The sequence below is a fragment of the Melanaphis sacchari genome, unplaced genomic scaffold (genome assembly GCF_002803265.2).
Source record: "Melanaphis sacchari strain LSU unplaced genomic scaffold, SCAv2.0 Contig48_pilon_pilon, whole genome shotgun sequence".
Classification (NCBI taxonomy): domain Eukaryota; kingdom Metazoa; phylum Arthropoda; class Insecta; order Hemiptera; family Aphididae; genus Melanaphis; species Melanaphis sacchari.
In genome coordinates this window covers 956,642-978,295 of record NW_020271327.1, presented here as the reverse complement: position 1 = coordinate 978,295, position 21,654 = coordinate 956,642, and the positions used below count along the sequence as shown (strand labels likewise).

The 21,654-nt window shown below is 26.0% G+C and overlaps 1 protein-coding gene across 1 annotated transcript in view; it reads right to left on the bottom strand.

Annotated features, from left to right (window-relative positions):
• Positions 1-21,654, bottom strand: part of LOC112598507 (inactive tyrosine-protein kinase 7-like) — a 208,726-nt gene that overhangs the window by 59,925 nt on the left and 127,147 nt on the right. The window contains exon 2 of the mRNA XM_025344996.1: positions 12,691-12,899. Coding sequence (XP_025200781.1) covers positions 12,691-12,899 — 209 coding nt within the window. The remainder of the gene's footprint in view (positions 1-12,690; positions 12,900-21,654) is intronic.

Here is a 21,654-nt window from a genome sequence, read left to right as displayed (position 1 = left end):
TATTGTGTGTTTATTAGTATAGTATTTACTATTTAGTATCATTTTGTGAATTGTGAATTGTAAATCAAGTAATAATTTGAAAAATTAATATTTTTCTTTCGATATTTTATAAAGGTTAACTTTTTTTATCGAACACTTCTTAATAAAATATTTGACTCAATTGTAAAGGTAATAAATAAAAAATATTGTTTTGACATTTTTAAGTGCCATAGGTTCTTTATGATAAATAAGAAATATTAATTTCAAAAGTATAAATACTGTTAATAGTATGTCTGTAACAATATTAAATAATATATATCATAAATAGAACCTGTGATAAAATTGTTAAAGTATGTATATTATTAAACTAATAAATTTGATCTATATTATTTAAAAAATATTTAAAACAAAAATCTGAATTATTAGAATAGGTTTTTTAAGTGTGATATATTTTTGATTGATTGTATATGGGTTTTAGAACTAAAATTATTTTTGATTTAAATATTAATTTGTGTTTTAATGATTTTACTTTATAATATCACTTATTTATTATATAATTTACTAAATATTTTAAGTTGACGTTTTTTGAAATAATAATAACCATACATTATATACATTATAAAGTGTAGTATATTTGTCGCAGGATGCTCATCAAATATTTAGTAAAGGTATTTTTTGTCGCAGCTTACCATTTCCGACCGTTTTGCTACATAAACACGATCCGACGCATAACGCATTGCTCTCGACGCATAACGAGACTTAACTCCACGTAAAAAATTCTTTGCACATTATATGTATATCTATAGACTGAAACGAAAAACGGTACTATGATGATGTCACGATGTCACGACAAGAATAAAAAAAAAAAAAAGATTGCTTAGATATCACCATGATGACAAAGAAACCGAGTGAAAATGTTATCACCAGAGTTGAACTTAACTTGCAGTCAGACTATACGCATAAAATATGTTAAGTGTACCATTGTAGTGAAGAGAGCGTTAAAGACTTAATAGTCGTTTGACTCTTTGTCATCGACGACTTATAAACACGCATATAGCAACACACACGCACACAGATTTTAAGAATATAATCTTCAGACGCAGCTTTTTTTTTAGTTAGTTTCGGTCAGTTATTATTAAAATTAAAAAAAAAAAGTATGGTTTTCGAATTATTGAATTTGGTGTATTAAGGATAATAGGTCCGTGATAGTGGATTAGATAAATATGAAAGGTATGATGGTTTTGAATATTTTAACAATCAATATGAATATACAACGTATATTATTTGTAAAAATGATCCAAATAAAATAAATACAAGATCCAATATAACATCTATTTTATATTCTTGTGAAACTATTTTTAATAACTTTTATCTGGAATTTAATCCGGAAAGAAACTAATCGATCAAATTTTAAATTTGGCAGGCAAATTAACATTTTTAAAACAATTCTAATTTTCCGGTAAATAATTAATAATAAAACAGGCGAGAAGGGGGAGTTATAATTTGAAAAACTAAAGTTTATATTGCTAAGACACTTCTTAAGTGATAAAAAAAAAAAAAAAACATTAGTATTGGAAAGTCTTTGTCTTTAAATACTTATATTTAAAAATTTCGAAAATCGGAGTTTCATTATTAGATGAAAAAATAGAATGAACATGCTTGGTGAATTATCCTGTATAGATAAGACCGACAACCACAAGCCGTCTCATTACTCGATCTCAAACACTGGCGATTTTCTTGCGGCGTAGTACGTGCTTGTCGAACTTACAGTATTCGCTTCTCCGCCCGACAACGTGTCCGAACGAATTCTCGCTGTGCAAAGAATATTACCAATAACACTATTGTAACGTGTCATAACGGTTCGACGGGATTTGTTCAAAACCGATTACAATGGTTACATCATATATATATATATATATATACACACACATTATAAAGAGAGATAGATAAATACAAACACACGTATTATATTTTATATTATACAACGTACAAGACACATATTATTTTTAACGAGCTATTAGTCGATCCCAAACATATATAATATATATATATATATATACTGGTGAGTTTGGCAGAATTACAAAGGTATATACGAAAACGACGACGACAACGTTAGCACAGCGGTTCTATATACTGCAGATTATTCTATGTCATTCTAAAATACGGAAAATGAAAATCAAATATTTTAACAATTGTGCGCTGGTTTACATACTAACAAATAACGAGTAATAATGGTATTATCATCACGATCCATGGTCGTACATTTTAGATATTATATACAGTATTACTCGTATTATATTATTTGTTTAAAACGTGGTACAACCTATAAATGAAATCGTCAACACAATTTACAGACATATACACTCGCACGTGATTTTTATCCCTAACAGGAAATGTTGTAATAATTTAATCACTTTTTGAAGTAATTTTTTTATATTTTTAGTTGTTTTCATTCACTACGATGGGTTACGTAATATATTTATTTATTATTTTTTTATAAATAGATTACCGCTATAATAAACTAATAGGGTCGTTTTACATTTAATATGTCATATTACGGAGGTGGCTAATATGAGAAAATGAAAGGATAACAAAGATCAAAATGTTTATAAAATTATACCAAAAATATTAAAATTAATAATAATTATAATAATAATAAATAATTGTTGATTTTATAAATAAGACGTGAGCCGCAAGTTGGCCACCCCTGTTATATTAGACACATTATATTGTGTAACGCATTCGTAGCTAATCCATTTATCGATTTCTAGAAACCTAGAGTATAATTTAACACAATCACATACCTCTTAGATCCTAGTCACTACTATGTAGCTATAGGCAAAAGTCCGTATAAATATTAGACTGATAAACTATAGAACTAGAATTAGTTTAACCTTCTAACCTTCTATATTAAAGTACTTAGTTTGATCGCTGGGTCGTGTCTTAACATCGCTAGTCACCACTTATCCATGCACAGCACTTTTTATAAGGTTTATATATAGGTTGATCCTAACATCGTCGCTTGTATTATAAGAATAAACTCTAATTTTGTCATTTAACTAATTTCTTTGGATGAAATTTTCGTTCTTTTTACAAATTTATGAAAATAAAATTGAAATTTAGTGAAAATGTACATAATTACTAATTTTACAACAACTGTTATCTTTTTTTCAAAATCTGAACCAATCTTTAGATCCAATTATGAGGCCGCTTAGCGTTTCAGAAATTTATAAGCATAGAGAGAGTTAATTGAGACTGCAACTCTCATGAAGAAGTAAGGATATAATTGATCTGATAGATTATTACATATTAACAGACAAATATATGATTATTTATATTCATTTAAACACAATGGATTTAAATTAAAATCAAAATTCAAAAACTTGGTTACAAAACTTAGTTAAGCGTCATAACGGAATATTAATAAGCTAATTTTTAGAAGATAAAGGGATATAAAAATAGTAATTATTTCTAGAGTTAAATGTTGGAATTAGATGTAAAAATTTGAAATAATAAGTTTTTGATATTTTTAAGTACAAAATTATTAAACGTTTTATTATAATATTTTATCCTTGTATGATTTTATAACTCGTTTTTACTATGATTTGATTTTGTACCTAAATGAAAATTACTAATTAAAAAAGTTATTAAAATCATAAACAATAGTATACAGGCTGTTAATCAATATTCTATTTCAATACAAGGTAATTTATTTAATAAATTTAATTGTAAACTATATTACTAAAAATGTTTATCATTGCTCAGAGGTTACTGTTCATAAACAACTTTTGGACAGTAGACAGTATACTGTAGACCACTGTCAAATACATAAGTTATTAAAGTTTTAAAAAATATCGAAGTTTATTATTTTTATCTATATCATCTGTCTAAAGGTTCAATTAAACCATTTAAAATTAAAATTAAAATTACATGTTACACAAAATTTACGAATGCCACAAAAAACTGCGTTCTATTATTTTAATTTGTCTACATATTATGTATATTTTTATTACTAAAACTATTTTTATATTTATAACATTTTTTTAATTCTATAGTGTTATAACATGGGAACTAAATATGATTAAAAAATGTGGTTAAGAAAAAAATATTTTGTATTGTGTACAATAATATAAGCATAGTGATTTAAATTGATTATTAGGAGGGTCTAGTAAAAACCAAGTCTAAAATATACGTTACGAGTGTATAATAAAATCGTTTCAGTTGTTATTTCTAGTCCAGTTCAATACTCACTGTTTACTTTATAAAATACATAACACATAAGTAATTTATTTGTTTTTCGTTTAAGTAATTAATACTGAATTCCCCGAAAAATTATGAACAAGGGTTATAAAAAGTATTTGTAAACTATGTTTATTTTTCACATTATTTACTTTGGTAATAGTGTTGTATAAATATTGTATTGAGTGCAATTTAACCAAGAACAAGTCAAATATAATATAAGAACTGATTGTGGTTTAAAACAAAAATCTCTACGCTCTCAATAAAATTAATTTTTAATGATAGTGATGAGATTTTAGAGCTCAGTCGTATAGAAATAATAATTATAATTTATATTACGGTAAATTGAGAAAAATATGGTCGTATTATTTTTTTCCTATGTTTATTGTCGAGTTCAAGTCGTTGGAAAGTTCAAGTCATTTATTTATTAAAGGTTGCATGTCGAATAATTACGAGTAATTTAGATGGCTTATTTTTTATGTGAGGAATTCGGATCGTTAAAAACATACAAAACAAAAAACACATCAAAGTTATCACGATTATCGGTGTCTTATAAATAACCAACAACGACGATAAAAATTCGAATAATATTGTTAAAAAAAAAAGAAAAAAAAAGTTTTTCAATTTATATTTGTTTTCAAATTGCCAAAACTCGTTGGCGCTTATCCAACTGTTCAGCCACAATTCTTGGTTGGATAAATGAACAAAAACTATTTGCAGAGTTGCTCACATGCATATTAATTAATGCAAACATTACTGTATCTGTAATTTTTTCAACTTTTAAAGTACTAAATGATTTCCTATAAGTAAGTTTCTAAAATTTTTCAATCAAACTTTAAATATACAAATTTAATAAAACGTTTTAATTCAGTTGTTTTTTTTTTTTTTATCTTTCTAGTTCTTTATTTTACAAAACATAACTTTTGAATCAACACAATCATGTTTTTAATTATACATAATTCAGAACAAAGTTGAGGCTTACTTCCATAGCTTTATTGAGTAAAATTATTTAATTCCATGAATTCGGAGCTTTAATTTGTATACTAAGTTAATTAAGATATACTCGTACATTGCGGACTTGAATAAAATCGTTAAGAGTTTGGTCACTGATCTTTAAAATAAACAATTATTAATTTTTATTTCGTTTTGTTGATAAAATATGGTATATTTTAAAATGCTTATAAACCGATGAGTCTTAATTTTTATGACTTGTTTTGTAATTTATTTTGGAAATTGATATATTTAAATTATGTAGCAAAACGTACTTAAAATAATGTAACGTGTTATAGTATAGTTTTGCATATTTCTAGAACTTAAAAATCCACTTAATATTATTTCCTGAGTGTATCCTTAAAAGTTTTAACTCCGTATTTATATTATTTTTGAAACTTTAATGAGTTTTCTTATTATTTTCTTTTAGTTTACGCATTATTAAACTTTTACTTTTCATTTGAGAATATATTCTGGTTTGAGTATAAACTTAGAAAATACAATATAATATAATATACATACACATATTTCACTCAAAATATGTGTAATAGAGTAAAAGCGGTTTGTTTATTTTATTTAGATTTTATAGATTTTCATTTAAATTAAAAAAAAAATTTATTTAAAATCCTAAAGTTTGTTTTTTCAAAATATTATTTATTTGTTGCAAAAAGTTTAATAATACTCTTTTAGATTTTCATAATCAGTTCAAAACACATGATTTACGCGTTTATTCTGTCCTTACAGTTCGTTACCTCACTAATCCAAGTAGTTGTTATACGCAGTAAATAATATTTATATAAACTAAGTGATTAATTACTATTAAATAATTATTTTGTAATTTATTGTAATATTATACTTGAACGAATTTTATTATTATAGTTACTTATATGCTACAAATAGTAATTAAGTAGTATATAATAGTTGATTTTTGGTTTTTTTTTTTTTTATATAGTCAACTACATTACAGAACTTATCAAATTCATGGACAAAATATTATATAAATCAAGAATTAAGTATGGTTTCTCTTTACCTATGTACATTGTTTGATTTCACTGTGAAGGTGTTTTTAAAATATTTCTCATTTGAATTAAATAATATTATACTCATGATCGTTTACTATTTGGTTATAGGAATTTTGCTTATTTAAACTAATAACAAGTATGCTCGTTAGAGTTGTAATATAAATATTCATACATAATTTGGTTGAAATAATAACCCACCTAATTGCGATTTGGTTTATTAATTTAAAAAAAACTTTATTGTGATTAAAAATGTATGTATTTAAATGATATAATGTATAAGTTAAATATTTAACTTTGACGTATCTCGACCGTCTTTTTGAGGACTAATTACGATTTACCAACACTGTATACTTAACCCATCAGTTGCCTGTATCATCTACGATTATAATTTTATGTTAAATACTGCTTCCATATAGTGTTTCTCGATGTTTAGAAGTGTCCATAATAATAATATTATATAATTATTATATATATATATAAATCATGTTAAGCCTTTGGGAATTTAACATGTTTCGGAACTAGATTTCGGAAATTATTTACGTATAAATAGGTTGTACGATGTGGGTTATCGATGATGAAAATCCCTTTGACCTAACTGAGTTTGCAATCTACCTTAAAACTTCATACCATCCTTTGGTCAACCAATATCGAAATCTTTTCACAGAGCGATCCACAAAGTGAATTAAAATCTTAACGAGCATCTATCTGTTCTGAACCAAACATTATAATTAGGGATGGGCCGATACCACTTATTGTCGATATCTGATACACCGATAAATGCTGCCGATAAAAAACCGATACCCGATAATATATGGAAATCTTATAACAACGTTTTTGGAAAAAATACATGAGCCGATACCACCAACTGATATTGTTTAGTTATTATAAAACCGATACCCGATAACACAAATATTACCTAGAAAAGTGAAAACATTGATTATTAATGGCAATAACTAATAAATTATTATTTAATAGTTATCATATGTTTATTTTTATTTCAGTTTTTAATATTTTAAAGCTATAATACGATTTGTATTATGCTATAACTAATTTAAAAATAATCATAATTATGAATAAAAATAAACATAAATAAACCTTCTCTATAAATTTTTCTAAATAAATATAAAAATAAAAAATAATAGAAATAAATAATAATGTCTAGTTAAATAACAAATTACAACAAATAGTACTTGTAATTTGTATAGTTAATAAAAATATTTGATATTGAACTGTACCTGTGTATTTTTAAATCGTGATACTATAGGTATCGATATTTTTTTTTTTTGTATTGTCGAAGAATCGGTTTTGAAAAAAAAAAAACCGATACCGATAATACCAATATAACTGATATCGACCGATATCTAGTATCGGTTCTAGTATTGGTCCATCCCTAATTATAATAAATAAATATATATGACGTCACCGTGACAATATAATATAATATATTAATGGTACCCACAAGATGATCAAAAAGTTTTACTAACAATCTAACGGTACCTATATAGCTGCTAAGAAAAAATATATGAAGCATATGTATGTATATATTCTGGAGTAACTGTTACATAATATTAGGTATATCAAAGCTTTTAGTATAAATTTAAATAATTTGTTGAGTAATCAATTTTTTGATTATGAGCGGAGTGATGAATGCTTGATTTTACATTCATATGTGTGTGTTTTCTTGTATATCAGTACACAATAAGCTATCTATAAAATGTGTCGATTTTTAACTTTGAGAGTAATTTTAAATAAAAATGTATATCTAGTTTGTACTTTAAAGAGTTAAATTTTTATAATCGAGGGGAAAAAACAAAAAAATAAGAAAAACAGGAATTTTTACGCTCAATTATATGTTGGTTATATTAATTTCTTTATTTTGTTATAATTTTAAATATTCATAAAATATGTACATTGTAATTTTCCATACATAGTTAAGTTCTTAAAGATGTTTAATTTATTGGACTATTTAAAGATAATTAAAATTTTCGACTTTCTTGATATTTTTTTTTTTTTTTAAATATCAATAAAAATATTATAAATGAGTTGAAACAAATATTTGAAACTAATGAGTGGTTTGATTTCCTAGTAAAAAATATAGAAAATTCATACTCACAATATATATATATATATATATATATATATATATATATAAACACTTAAATTTAAAATCTCTACAAGATTCGTGAAGATCTTGGAAAATACAAATTATTTTGTAGTTAGAAATGCATAAAAAAAATCTTTTTCTTAATACTGAAATCATATAATTTAAAATATATAAAAAAAATTATTATTTTATTTACATTTAAATTTAAAATTTAGACGATTAATAAAATAAAACATTCTAAAATATTGCTTTCAGGAAATTAACATATACTTACGTATACAACTATGCCGTACATTCAAATCTAAAACTAATAACAATAAATGAGAAAGTCAAATCCTTTTATAAAGAATTTCACAACCGACTAGATTCACATAAAAATGTATTCATAAAAAATGTGGTCTCTGATACTATACCTAGTAATCTCTCAAGATACTTGATGCGTAAGTGATGCCGAGATATTCGAGATAATTAAAAAATCGGATTATAATAAATTAAAGTATCATCAATGGGTGGCTTTTTTATCCAACTTTTTTTTTTCTTATGTCATCTTTATTCTTAGCGAATATTCTTATTGTGTCATAGATATAGATTGTATATAACGTTTAATATAATATAAAAAATAAAATCTAGATGTAATTATTTATTTAAACGATAAATATTAATGTTAATAATTTTGTTATGAATTAAAAACATTATTGGTGGAAACTTAAAACTTTTACGTATATTATATCACCATGAACTAAACTATATACAATGACATTTTTGAATTATTTTAAAATAATGTCTATTTATGTAATAAATCTTTTTTTAATGTTGTTTACGATATTTATAGAAAGGTGTTATTACATTTTGAGTTATATAAGTTGATATAATAATATGGTATACATCTATATTATTATAAAATTAAATACTTAATTATCCAAAAATTTACCATAATACTAAGAGTGAAATAAATAGCTTTAATATAGATAAAAAAAAAAAAAAAAATAACATATCATGAAATATACTTAGTGATACATGTTGACAGACTATTTCCACTCAGAATCGTTTTACGTATAAAACGATACATCACTTAATTTAAATTTAAAACACCCATAATAGTAACTTACTCAGCATCTTATAAATAGTAAAGCAGTATCCACTTGCTTACATTTTTTTAGTCACTTTTTTCTTAAAAAACTGTTTTTCTTACATAATATAGTCATAAGAGGTATTATTATTTATTATGAATGTTGTTTTTACATGTTAATAACAAATTTGTAATAAGCTGAATTACGCTTTTTATAATTAAGTAATTATTATTTGTACAATTTGATTTAAGATAAAGTTATTTAAATCAACAACTTTACGTATTTTGCACATGAACCAACTAAGTTGTTCATCATTCAAACTTGTATAAAGACAGTAAATATATTGTTTTAAATGTTAATCATTGTTAATGTCAGTAATTCATATCAACTATACTACGTAACATTTCTTGTGTATCTTTAGTTAGCAGCGTGGTTTAATTAAAATTTATATGGCAGATTATTACTATCGATGTGATGTTTTAATGTTTACATTTTCGTTATAATAATATTATGTTATCATAGTACCAATATGAATTATAGTATTTATGATTGGATTGATGCCGTAGTCGTATTTTAGTTACTCGTGTCGAAGTTTAAAATAATATTTGATGATGTCGGAATTTCACTGTCGATATTTTTGTACTGAATTAAATTACACACACACACACACACACACACACACACACATAATATATATTACATAAAACCATATTATTTAAATAAATGTCACAACATATTTGGATTTCAGAGCTCACAAAAATCGTTTAAGAAGTTGGATTATATATTATAATGTGGTAGTTATTTTGTCCATGCATTTTACATTATTAATATGGTGAAATGAGACAAATAAAATAATTAATTAGGTAAGTTATTTAAGCATCATTAAAAAAAAGTTGTATTTTTGTGTTATAGAAGATTTTTGTGTTTTTGTTTTTTTTTTGAGGGGGGAGTAAAAATCAAAATACTGATTATATAATTAGGGACAGTAGACAGCAATTTCTAACTTTAAATTTTTAAGTATACGTTATCTTAATCGAATAAAAGTTTTTCTTTAAAGTTGCTTATATTACAAAAATTAAATAATGTATTATGGCGTATTGATATTTTTAATTGTTTAAAACAATGAACAAAAAGTTTTTGTGCTTAACAACGCTGGTATTAATAATTATTGATATAAAAAAGTAATTTTACAATTTTTAAAATTAAAATTAATATTAATAATTAAATAATAATATTTTAACAAATATATTGTGAAAAATTGTTTAAATGAATCTATTTTTTTTTTTTTTTTTTTTTAAGGAAGAAGAAGAAAAACTATAACATTTTGTTGTTTTTCAGAATTTGCATTCTTTTATATTTCATTTACTAGTAAAAAAAAAAAAAAAAAAAACTGCAAAAGTAAAATTAATTTTGAACCATTTGTTCGACAGTTGTAAATAATGAAAATAAAAATAAACAAGTTCGCTTGTATTTTACTACCTCTGATTAAAAAAAAAAAACTTTTTTCGTGCCTTATCTATTACATACATTATTAAGGTGTTAAAATATGGTTTACGTTTATATAAATGAAACTCACTTAGGCAAAAAAAAAAATCAATCAACATACAAAATTGATTGAAAACATTTGATCGAACTTCACGGAACAAGTTTTGTATATTTACATATAATTTTATGTAAATTATTTAAAGTTTCGGATTTTTACGAGATATTGTATTTATTTATATTGCAAATATATTCAAGACGGATTTTGGAAAACGGCTAACTACGTATCTTGTTCAATTTCCTAAATAAATAAAATAATTAAATTAGGTCGACTTTAATTCATTCGATATGAAATAGAACCAAATGTATATAGTGCATTATGTTTATAAATGCTTTTAGTAATTTGTTATTAAGGGCAAGTGATATTTGATAACGTTTGTATGGGTGCATTTATATCGCGTTTGTCTTTAAACGTCTACGTCATTCGGAGAGGAAACACGGTGGATAGGCCCGAACATGCTGTATCAATGGTACACAAGTTGTTATTGTTTCGTCGTTGTAGTTGTGGTTCGATCGGAAAATTGATAATAAAAATAAGAAAGGTAATAGGCTTACAGAATAAAAACAATCTCAATTTATCTGCAAATAAAAATGTCTAACGATTCGACTGCGACATTCAGCCAGAAAATGGTATTGTCTTTATTTTGAATCCAAGCCACGCAAGTGATCGAACACGATAAATATTTTATGTCAACGATTGTCTATGTAAATGATGCTGCCACGAAGCCGGGTTTAGGTAGATATAAGCGATACCGGTGCCCCGAGTCTGGTGCATTTGTATAACACTTTGGGCCTCGCGTTATAAAAAATTGTATTCTGAGACATTTCCTAAAACAAATTGCCACAGACCTCGCTTCACCTTAAGACCGGCCTCGAATGTAAGTATCTATACCAATAATATGAACAGAGTTTTGAGATTTTTGATTTGTACTAATTCGTCGGCACTTCACTGACTTAAAAGGCGTCGTTGTTAATCATTATTATTGTATATTAATAATAATAATGATAATATTCGCAATTGACCGTACAATCATGAATCATGTTATCGGTGGTTTTAATATTATGCATAATCTAACGAGTTAGTCCTGGAGAGCATATTGTATATAGTTTATCGTTTATGGAATTATATTGTGTTCGTTTTTATTACGCGGTTATAATTATTCATTTATTTAAAATTAAAAACATACATGAAATAAATAAATTTATTTTTTTAAACAATTATTAAGAAGTACTAGGTATTATAAATGGTATCTTATTTAAAATATATTACATATATAAGCATGATTTTTTTTTTTTTTTATACAAACCCGCTTTTTATTTATTATTTTAATAGGATTTTAATCATACATCAATAATTTTATTTCAAAAACTATTAATATAGCGCTTAATCCTTTTAAATGTATCATTTCAGTTAGAGAAACTACCGACAGAAATAATTTTATTATAATTACGTTTTTTTTTTTTTTAACTCGGTTTTATAGTGTTATACAATATTATTCCTTTAATCAATTATTTTAGTCATGATAATAATATGTTTCACGTGTGTTTCTATGTACATATTATGTATTGATTGTGGTGTTTATGTAAATTGTAATGAAGTAACCTACTCCGCAATTAAGCCAATAGTCAGAATTATTTTCATTGACTGGCAAATACGTCAATAATAATAAAAATAATTGGAAATATTGTGGACATTTTTCCTGAGGAAAATTTTTGTTTTTTTACTCGTCATTGTATCACTTACCGATTTGTCGTTCAAGTTTTCTGTCCGGCAGTGGAGAAATGCGCTCTGTCCAATTGTAGTCGTGATATTGCGGGGCACATAGTAATCGAAAAACGGATACAGCTGGTCGGTACCGTTTCCAGGGATGGAGGACGTATGGTCGGTCTGATGCAGTGCCGACGGTGGCGTCGAAGACGGCGGTGGTCTCTGCGTGTACGTCGCCAGTTTGCCTGTAAAAAGACACACTCGGTTAGAGAACAGTAAACATGCGTACATATGGAAGTAGAGGGAATTGTGGTGGAGGTGATTGTAGGCGTAGAACGTTAATCATTCATTATAATATGATACACATAATACATATATGCATTATATATATATATATATATACGTATATATGTGTTTTCTGCTGGTTCCATTTATTAGAAATGAAGAGCATGACAGCAGTGGCTTGATCGGCGTAACAGGTACAGCGTGCATAAAAGTCGTCGAAAAGCGTTTCTCAGCAATGGCTGGCAGGATGGATGGAGGGAGGTGGCGGGTTGTGAGTGTACGGATTTATTATTGTTATTAAACCCGCTCGGTGACATGAAAAAAAAAAAGGCGACAAAATACTTCTATACCACGCGTTCACAGGGGGCCGTTCTGCGAGAAATGATAAATGTGCGCTTGCACGAGTCGCGCCCCTAAGACGTTGGGCCTTTTCTACCACCCCTAGTCGGCAATATCGAGAAAAGGGTGGTTTTGACGTGTATACACTACAGTGTGCGTAGCGCCGACCAAGACGTTTTCACTGAGTAATTGTTGTTGTTGCCGTCGTTTGCGCACAAGAGTGGCGATAATAATTATGCCCTATACACAGGTAGGCAACCGTACACAGCAGGGATGTGTTCAGTGTTGAGAGGCGGTTGAGGAGGAACGACGTGAAGACATAATCCAATAAAATGGTTGAGTTCATTATTGTATAAATACTTTATGTCGACATATTTTAGTGAAGCGATAAATTTCTAAAACTAATAAAGAATTTTTGCAATTTCCACGCATACATTATACTTGTATTCCTAATATTATCGGTTACAAAAAAAAAAAGCGCTATTCTTTTTTTTCGGAATATATGTTTTTCTAACGAATACGATTTAGCCATAACATTATATTATTATTAATTACGACTAAACAGCTAAATTTATATCATTAATTTTCAAGTAAAAAAAAAAAAAAAACAAGAGTAAAGTCGAAGCCAAACACAATAGCAACTCATTTATACTTCTTAAATTACAACAAGATGACACAATCAGTCATAGATAACTGCGGGTCATCGATAATTTGATTATTTATAGTAATTAAAATAAAAGTAGCTATTCAGTAAAATTTTCATTTGCGAATATCTAACGAATCTCGATTCAAATACATATTAAAAGAGGTACGAATACCATTCGTTTTAATTTTAGCATTACGAATATTAAGTGATACATATCTTAAATATGTATTTTTCGTACTTATTGTAGGTCTAAAGTCATAATAAAACTGATACGGAGACGACATTTTTGAATAATTAAATATTTTTGGCATTGCCGAAATGAACCGAAAAACATATTGACTCTAATCCTATCGAATTCGTAAAACGAATTTTCTATACATTTATTTCTTATACTTACGTGCAGACAAAGCGTCTTAGAAGTCGGGCTTTTATCATTTCGTGACCTTCTCGAATGCGCATTCCTTGTATCAGCATCGCTGCATGGTACGTGCGTGAATTAATCGTTAAATAGCGCGCCGCAGAAGGCATTCGAATAATCCGATCACCATCTTGCGAACCTCGCACCGCCAATCTGAGAAGTGGTTTCTAGGTGACAATGCGGTGGCAACAGGTCTCGCAGTGTATTAATATAATATAATATTTATGTACTATATCAATATTGTACGGTTTGTAGATTATATTATAATTTGGCCGTGTTGCGTGTAGAATTAATTAACGTCAAGGTCGGTTGAAACGGCGAATTCTCAGACAATAACAATATACACGATATTATAAAACTATTCTAACGGATTAGAATAATTCGAACGAGATGGTCACCGTCACACACTACGATAGGTTTTCGAACGATCGAATAAAAATGGTATGTACTTGAGCAAAACGATTTGAAAAACTATTCTGAACTTATTATACCAGGATATAGACGTGATTTCATTGTAATCTATCATTCGCTTGCCCACATCACTTCAAACCTTTTATTTGATAGTAACGCCATTTTTTTTTTCGTTTTAAGTATTACAGTATGGAGATCTCTTCTTGATTTTAATTTTCTACTGAGAGTAACACGTCATTAGTCTTTAGTCCTTGATTTGATCGTATAAATAGTGATCAGTAATAAAATATCATTGGTAAAAAAATAAATAAAAATAAAATAAGAAATTGAGATAATAATAATGAAGTATAAGTAGGACGTTTTAACCGGCCTGGAGTCAATAATATTTCAAATCGACCGAAATCAAGTTAGATATATCTGAAAGGATAACTTGAGTAGATAGCTGAATACCGTTTATCTGGTCTATTTGATTTAGTCAAATATTTTAACGTATTGAAATATAACGTTTATACGTTTATTGAATCGTTCAAGTTCTCTCCGCAATTCATAGGCGCAATTTGAAGGTGCTTGGGGGTGCTTAGCATCCTCAAATTTCATATTAGCACTTCTAAATTTTTAATAACATCATCGAATTTTTATTGATTATAAATTATAAACTATAATATTATGTCATAGGCATTAGAATATATTTGATTCTAGAACTTTTCATTTTCATAATAATAATAATAAAACATATCGATCACTAATCAGAATAATAAAGAAAATATTATTGTTAATTTATTGTTTATATTATGAATTATGATTAATAAATTATTATGTATTAATTACGCAAGAATATTTTATAAAACAATTATCGATGAGTCAATAACGATTACGCCGAAACGTCTTTCGACTACTTGGTAAATGGAAAACAGTTATTAATATTTAGAGAAATCTGAGCATTAAAATTGATAAAGATAAAATAATTAATATTTTGAATATCTCTCCAAGACGTACGTATATTAATCTTTAATGTAATATTTAAATAAAAATAAAAAAAATGTAATTACTTATAAGTTATATTTAAAATTTGTGTTTTATTTTCTTTGTCAATATTTTCTTTTATTAAAGATTATTAATAAATAATAAGGTAGCGTAACAAAAATATATGAATGGTGATGTAGGAGAGTGATGTGGAGGAAAAGTCATCTACAGGTCATTTTGGTCAACATAATCTTGCCCCCTCCCCCCAAAAAAAATGTAATCCAAATTGTACCTATGCTCCGCAAACATTAGGTTATATTATTTTTGTTTACATTTTATATGAAAAATCACTAATATTGATTTTGTTATACAAACACAATATGTTAAAATAATATTTTAATCGATTATTTAGTATTATATATCATATTAGATATATATATATGTAGTTAATAGTATAGGTAAATATTACTCATGAAACAATTTTCTATGAAAAAAAAAGATGGATAAATAATTATTTTTAAGTTTTTTAGAACTATATAATTATTGTTGTAACATAAATGATATGTCTAAGTGTTAGATATTATAATGTTAAAATATGTAATTTTTTAACATAATTATTATCACTGATATTATAAAAAATTGTTCTTTTTTCTTACAAAACATTAAACGTTTCTATTACTTGTTTCGATATTGTCGTCTTATACATATTTATGGGAGTTTAAAAGATGAAATGTAATTTATTTTATACTGAAATCTTTATTTTTTTTTCTTGTGAAATCGTTTGTGAAATCAGATAGTTTATATTCTTTTCATTTCCATTTGTTGTTTAGTTCAATTATATACGACATTAATTCGTTAAAATTTTCAAAATAACAGTCTGGTGAAAATTCAATTGAGACTATTGATCTTGCAAGTTTGCTGGTAAATAAATAAAAGAAACAGACAAATAAGAAGCAAGAAAAACCAAAAAAATTGGACCAACTCCAGGCTATATAACTGTTTTGAAGTAAATACCGCGGGAGTCGAACGACACAGTTTCTTTGGTAGAGACTATTTCTATAGAGCACTACAAGGTTATTATTTTTTCATACATATCAGTATTTTTTAATAATTGGATTTAATATGTAGATGCATGTAATGTATATTATGATATTGAAGTAGCATTAGATTTAAAATTTTTAAGATAATTTTATTATATTTCAAATAAAATATTACATAAGGTAAATAATTAGTATATTAAACTTGAATCAATAGTATATATGTTTATAAATAATATAACATTTTTTTTTTTATGTTTGAAACACATTGGACGATATTGTATAGAAATTATGTTTTGTACGGTTTCATGATTGTAGGTAATAAGTTCATAAATATGGATTGTAAAATAGTGAATGGTGCTAAAAAAGGGGGCTATTTTCGTCCCTAGCCATAAATTACCCTAGAAATTTGTTCCTAGTGACTTTCCACAGTTTCGCAAATGGCCGATCGGACAAAAACTTATTTTTCAAGCACATAAATATTATACAGACAAAAGCGAATCTGAGGGGTACAAAATGTTTTCGAAAAGTTTGTCCCCATGGACCTTTGTGTTTATCACGGCATTCGATCGATTATCATGAACCCGATGGTTGGGGTTTCTCTGCTTATTTGTAGGCTGGAAAATTATTTGTTCACTTTATAAATTTACAACGTAGAACAATTAATTATAAAAGTTGTCGAGAAAGAGTATTCTTTAAGTTAGTCTGATACATAGTGTTGGGCTTGAAAAATTTCTTCATCTCTTTAGCCAGCAAAAGAAAGGCAGACAATTGAAAAAGGGACGCGGGGAGGTATAAACAAGTAAAATTAAAAGCAGTTTTTTTATCAGTCAGTTGGGTCAACAAATGGAAAAACTTTTTGAGACCAAATTAACGGCATAGAATGGAAAAAAAATGATAATATATTATATGTATATTCAAATTATTGTATCACAGTCACGGGCAAAGCGAGGAAAATAGCTTATAAATATTCTACCGAGGTGTTTCATTATATATATAACGGTGAATGCAATACCCCTATATCATTCACAAAAACTAATTTACTTATTTTATATACTCGGCTGACGGATTAGATGAACAGTGAAAACATTTTTTTTCCCGAGTTTTACAATTAACTTTTGTTGAATTCGGGACAGCCTTAGTAGAAATATACTTATATTTTCTGAAAGCTTTAAGGCAAAGTTGAAAAAAAAAACGCAACAAATTTGAATTGTTATTGAAGTAGTGCCATTCAAATTTTCTGATTCCAACGAATTTCCATTTTAAATTTACCAACAAATAGCCTGACCTAGCTAAAAAGTATGCGGAGAAAAAGTTTCCTCAGTTTTGTTGATTGCACTCCCGAGACCTGTGAACTGATCAACGTTTGCGCATCTGTTTAGACTCTTAACTTTAAAGTATTGACGGATATATATGTTGTGCTAATTCTCAAACAAACTGCCGTAAACCAAGTGTATTTAAACATACGCTTCAATATTTATTTATTTCAATAGTAATTTTGTGGCCACTCTGATAAATTTGATAATCATGTAAATTATTTAAGTCGGTAAAATTGATTATGACTAAAATTGGTACAGAATAATAATTGAATATTTATTATATTATAGGTTTATACTTGTGAAATCCGTAATTTATTATTTTTTATATCATATTACTTCACTTCTGCATTTCAATATCATAAAAAATATTTTTTATTGCATAGAGCGTCAAATAAAATGTATTAATACAGAAAAAATAATAAAAAACATGTACCGTAAGATATTTTTAAAACAAACATTAATATACTAATAAATCGTTTTATTAAGTAGACATCAAATATCGAATAAACAGAGAAATTTAACTTTCGAATCTCAATGTAACGTTGTTCAATTTGAATGACTTAATGTTTAATAAAACACGAAATCATTTTAAAAATAAGAAAACGCTCATCAACATTTTATTTTACTATATCTATATTTGCAAGAACTAAGAGTATTGTAAACATTGTTTTTTTTCACCATCTAGTCTTGGATTACACGATTAAATATGATAAACAATCATTTTGTTTGTTGGTTAAGAATATTTTAAAACAAATAAAATTTATTAAATATAATTATTAGATTTAAGTATGTACTTAAAGTCTAAACTAACTTCTAAACAAATAGCTTACATATGTAATGTAACAACCTATAAAAAAAATCAAACTTTACACAGTAATTGGATTTCAATTGCATTTTTTTTTTTTTTTTTGTGTGTGTTATTTATTGATTAACGTGTTTGTAGACGTTTACAATAACGTGTACAAAATATTACGAGAAAAAATCTAATTTATATTTATTCTTTTAATTGGTTTGTTTATCTAGTTATGTAACTCCAGCATTTTTGCATTGCAAATACCTATAAGAACTAGATTTGTAAGTGACACAGCTTTCAACTGTAATTTATGATCATTCTCTAGACAGATGTTGTGGTATCTCGACTTCAGAATAATAACGTTAAAAGCGAGTATAATAATATATTGTGACAAGTCATTTTTATTTATTATTTTTTTCACAGAGGGAAAACATAATTTTTATCGATCTATGAGTAATGCGCTCGAATAGAAATGTTTTAATTTTTACAATGATGAAAATATTGAGGAATTTATGATTTTTTTAATTAATTGATGAAATTGTGTTATGTAATGTATCATACATTTTTGATAATATTAGTAGAGTCCAAATATACTTAATTAATATACCTTAGGAATATGCTCTAAAAGGTTTGAATTTACAATTTTGTTTATGTGAAAAGGTTTTATTGTTCACTTTGCATTTATGAAATCTATAACTTATAATAAATATGTTAGTTCATAATACACTTGGGTCACAGTAAAGAACAAATAATGAAAATCTGTCAAGAAAATGTAAATTTACACAAAAAATATGGCCATCTAATTTAACTAAAATTAATTTTTTTACGTAGAGGTGTAGTTAAACCGTGTTACTAAATAGTTAGTAACTGTGATATATATATTATATAATATACAACGTAATTATTGAAACATACATAGTATTTATATAGTATTATTTATTTTAAATTTTAATAATTTATTGGCGAGATATTATTTATTAATTTTAGGGGGTACAATAGTAATAAGTTAAATATTTTTGATTGTTTACTATTTAATGAAACAATATTTTAATATATCTCAATATATTACAATATTAATTTTATGCAAATGTTATTATGTTATTAAATCGATACTAAAATAATAAAACCATTAAAATATATACAATTCAATTGTTTCTGACTTTCTGAGACAAGTACACATAATTATATTGCCCACCTGAATATCGACATACTCGTATGTTTGATAAAACTCGTTGGTTGCAATTGGAACATTAAGATACTTGTGTTTAGTTCAGTTCATGGTAATGTCATTACAGAACACATAAAGAGCAATAGTAGATAATTTACAAATGAGTGCAAATATTGTGATATCACACTCACGAATACAATTTATTTCCTATTGAGTAATCATTGTAATACACTATACAATATATACTTCAAAAAATTTAAAAACTTTCTCAGTACTTATTAAAAATAATATAATAACATCACAAAAATTAAATGTTTATACTTTACAGCAGGTGTTTTGTACATTTTATAGACGGTTTTTTTTTTCTTCAAGAGTATTTGTCTATCGTAAATGGAATTATATTTTTTTTCTTTTTGCTTAGCGTGCAAAAAATCTATAAACCTGAAATGTCATACTTTACTAAATAAAAAAAAATTAGCAATAACAGTTTTATAGCGGAACAGAACTCTTTTACGTTTGTATTTTACTAAGCAAAATACTTTATTAACAATTTGTATATGCATTCATAAAAAAAAAGTATTTTAAATTTAATTTAACTCAAAAATTACACATAATTATGTTAAATTATAATAAAAACATCAATATATATGTATATATTTTAATTTGTTTTATTCAACTACTCAATATTTATAGGTACCTAAAATGTGGTATCTACACGTGTATTCAAAGTAAATCGTGTTTTGTACATGTTTATGCACTATACATGACGCATGTAAGAAATGTTAGAATAATGATTACTAAAGTCCTATTAAACTGTCAACGACAACAACTTTGTCGGGTCGGGCGATACTTTATCATTAGTAGTTGAATGTTTCCAAGAAATAGTACACATTTTTTATTCAGAGCTGTTTGTAATTAAATTTAGATTCCGGACGGAGAATGCAATATACTGTAGGTGAAGGTTTCGATGTTATATTATTAGTTTTCTTTTTTTTTAGTATTCCCACCAACACTTTATCACAGTGCAGTCGTGCTCCAAAAGTTTCACGTATCTTTACTATATAGGTTTACAATTTGATACAGGTCGTAGATTCAATACTAAAAGGTTCTAAATCAAGTTTTTTTTTTTATTCAAAGTGAACTTTTCCACATGAAATTAGGTTACATTAAAATGCGTACCTTAAAAGCTCGGGACGAATTCTTCATTCTTAATAGGTAACTACAAAATTATAGACATGTGTTGTATTGATAACAAAATGAAGATGAGAATTACAGGAATAGAAGGAGTAAGTATTTAAAATAAAAATATAATTAGATAATTATTATTAAAATTGTAATAAGTGATATGACGGATAATTTGAATTATTTTTTGGTTAATTGTTTGATTCACAATAAAATATGATAAATAATTTTTGCATATAACATAGACTATCAATAAAAAAAAATACTTTAGACCAATTTTCTCGACCTAGAATAATAATATTAATTTCAAAATTCAATCAGTATTTCAAAGTATAAATTAATTATGAAATAAAAAAAAAAATGAAAAAAAATAAAATAAACAAATAAATATTTAAATATTTTACACAGTTTAAAAGATATGAAATCAAAAGTTTTTAAT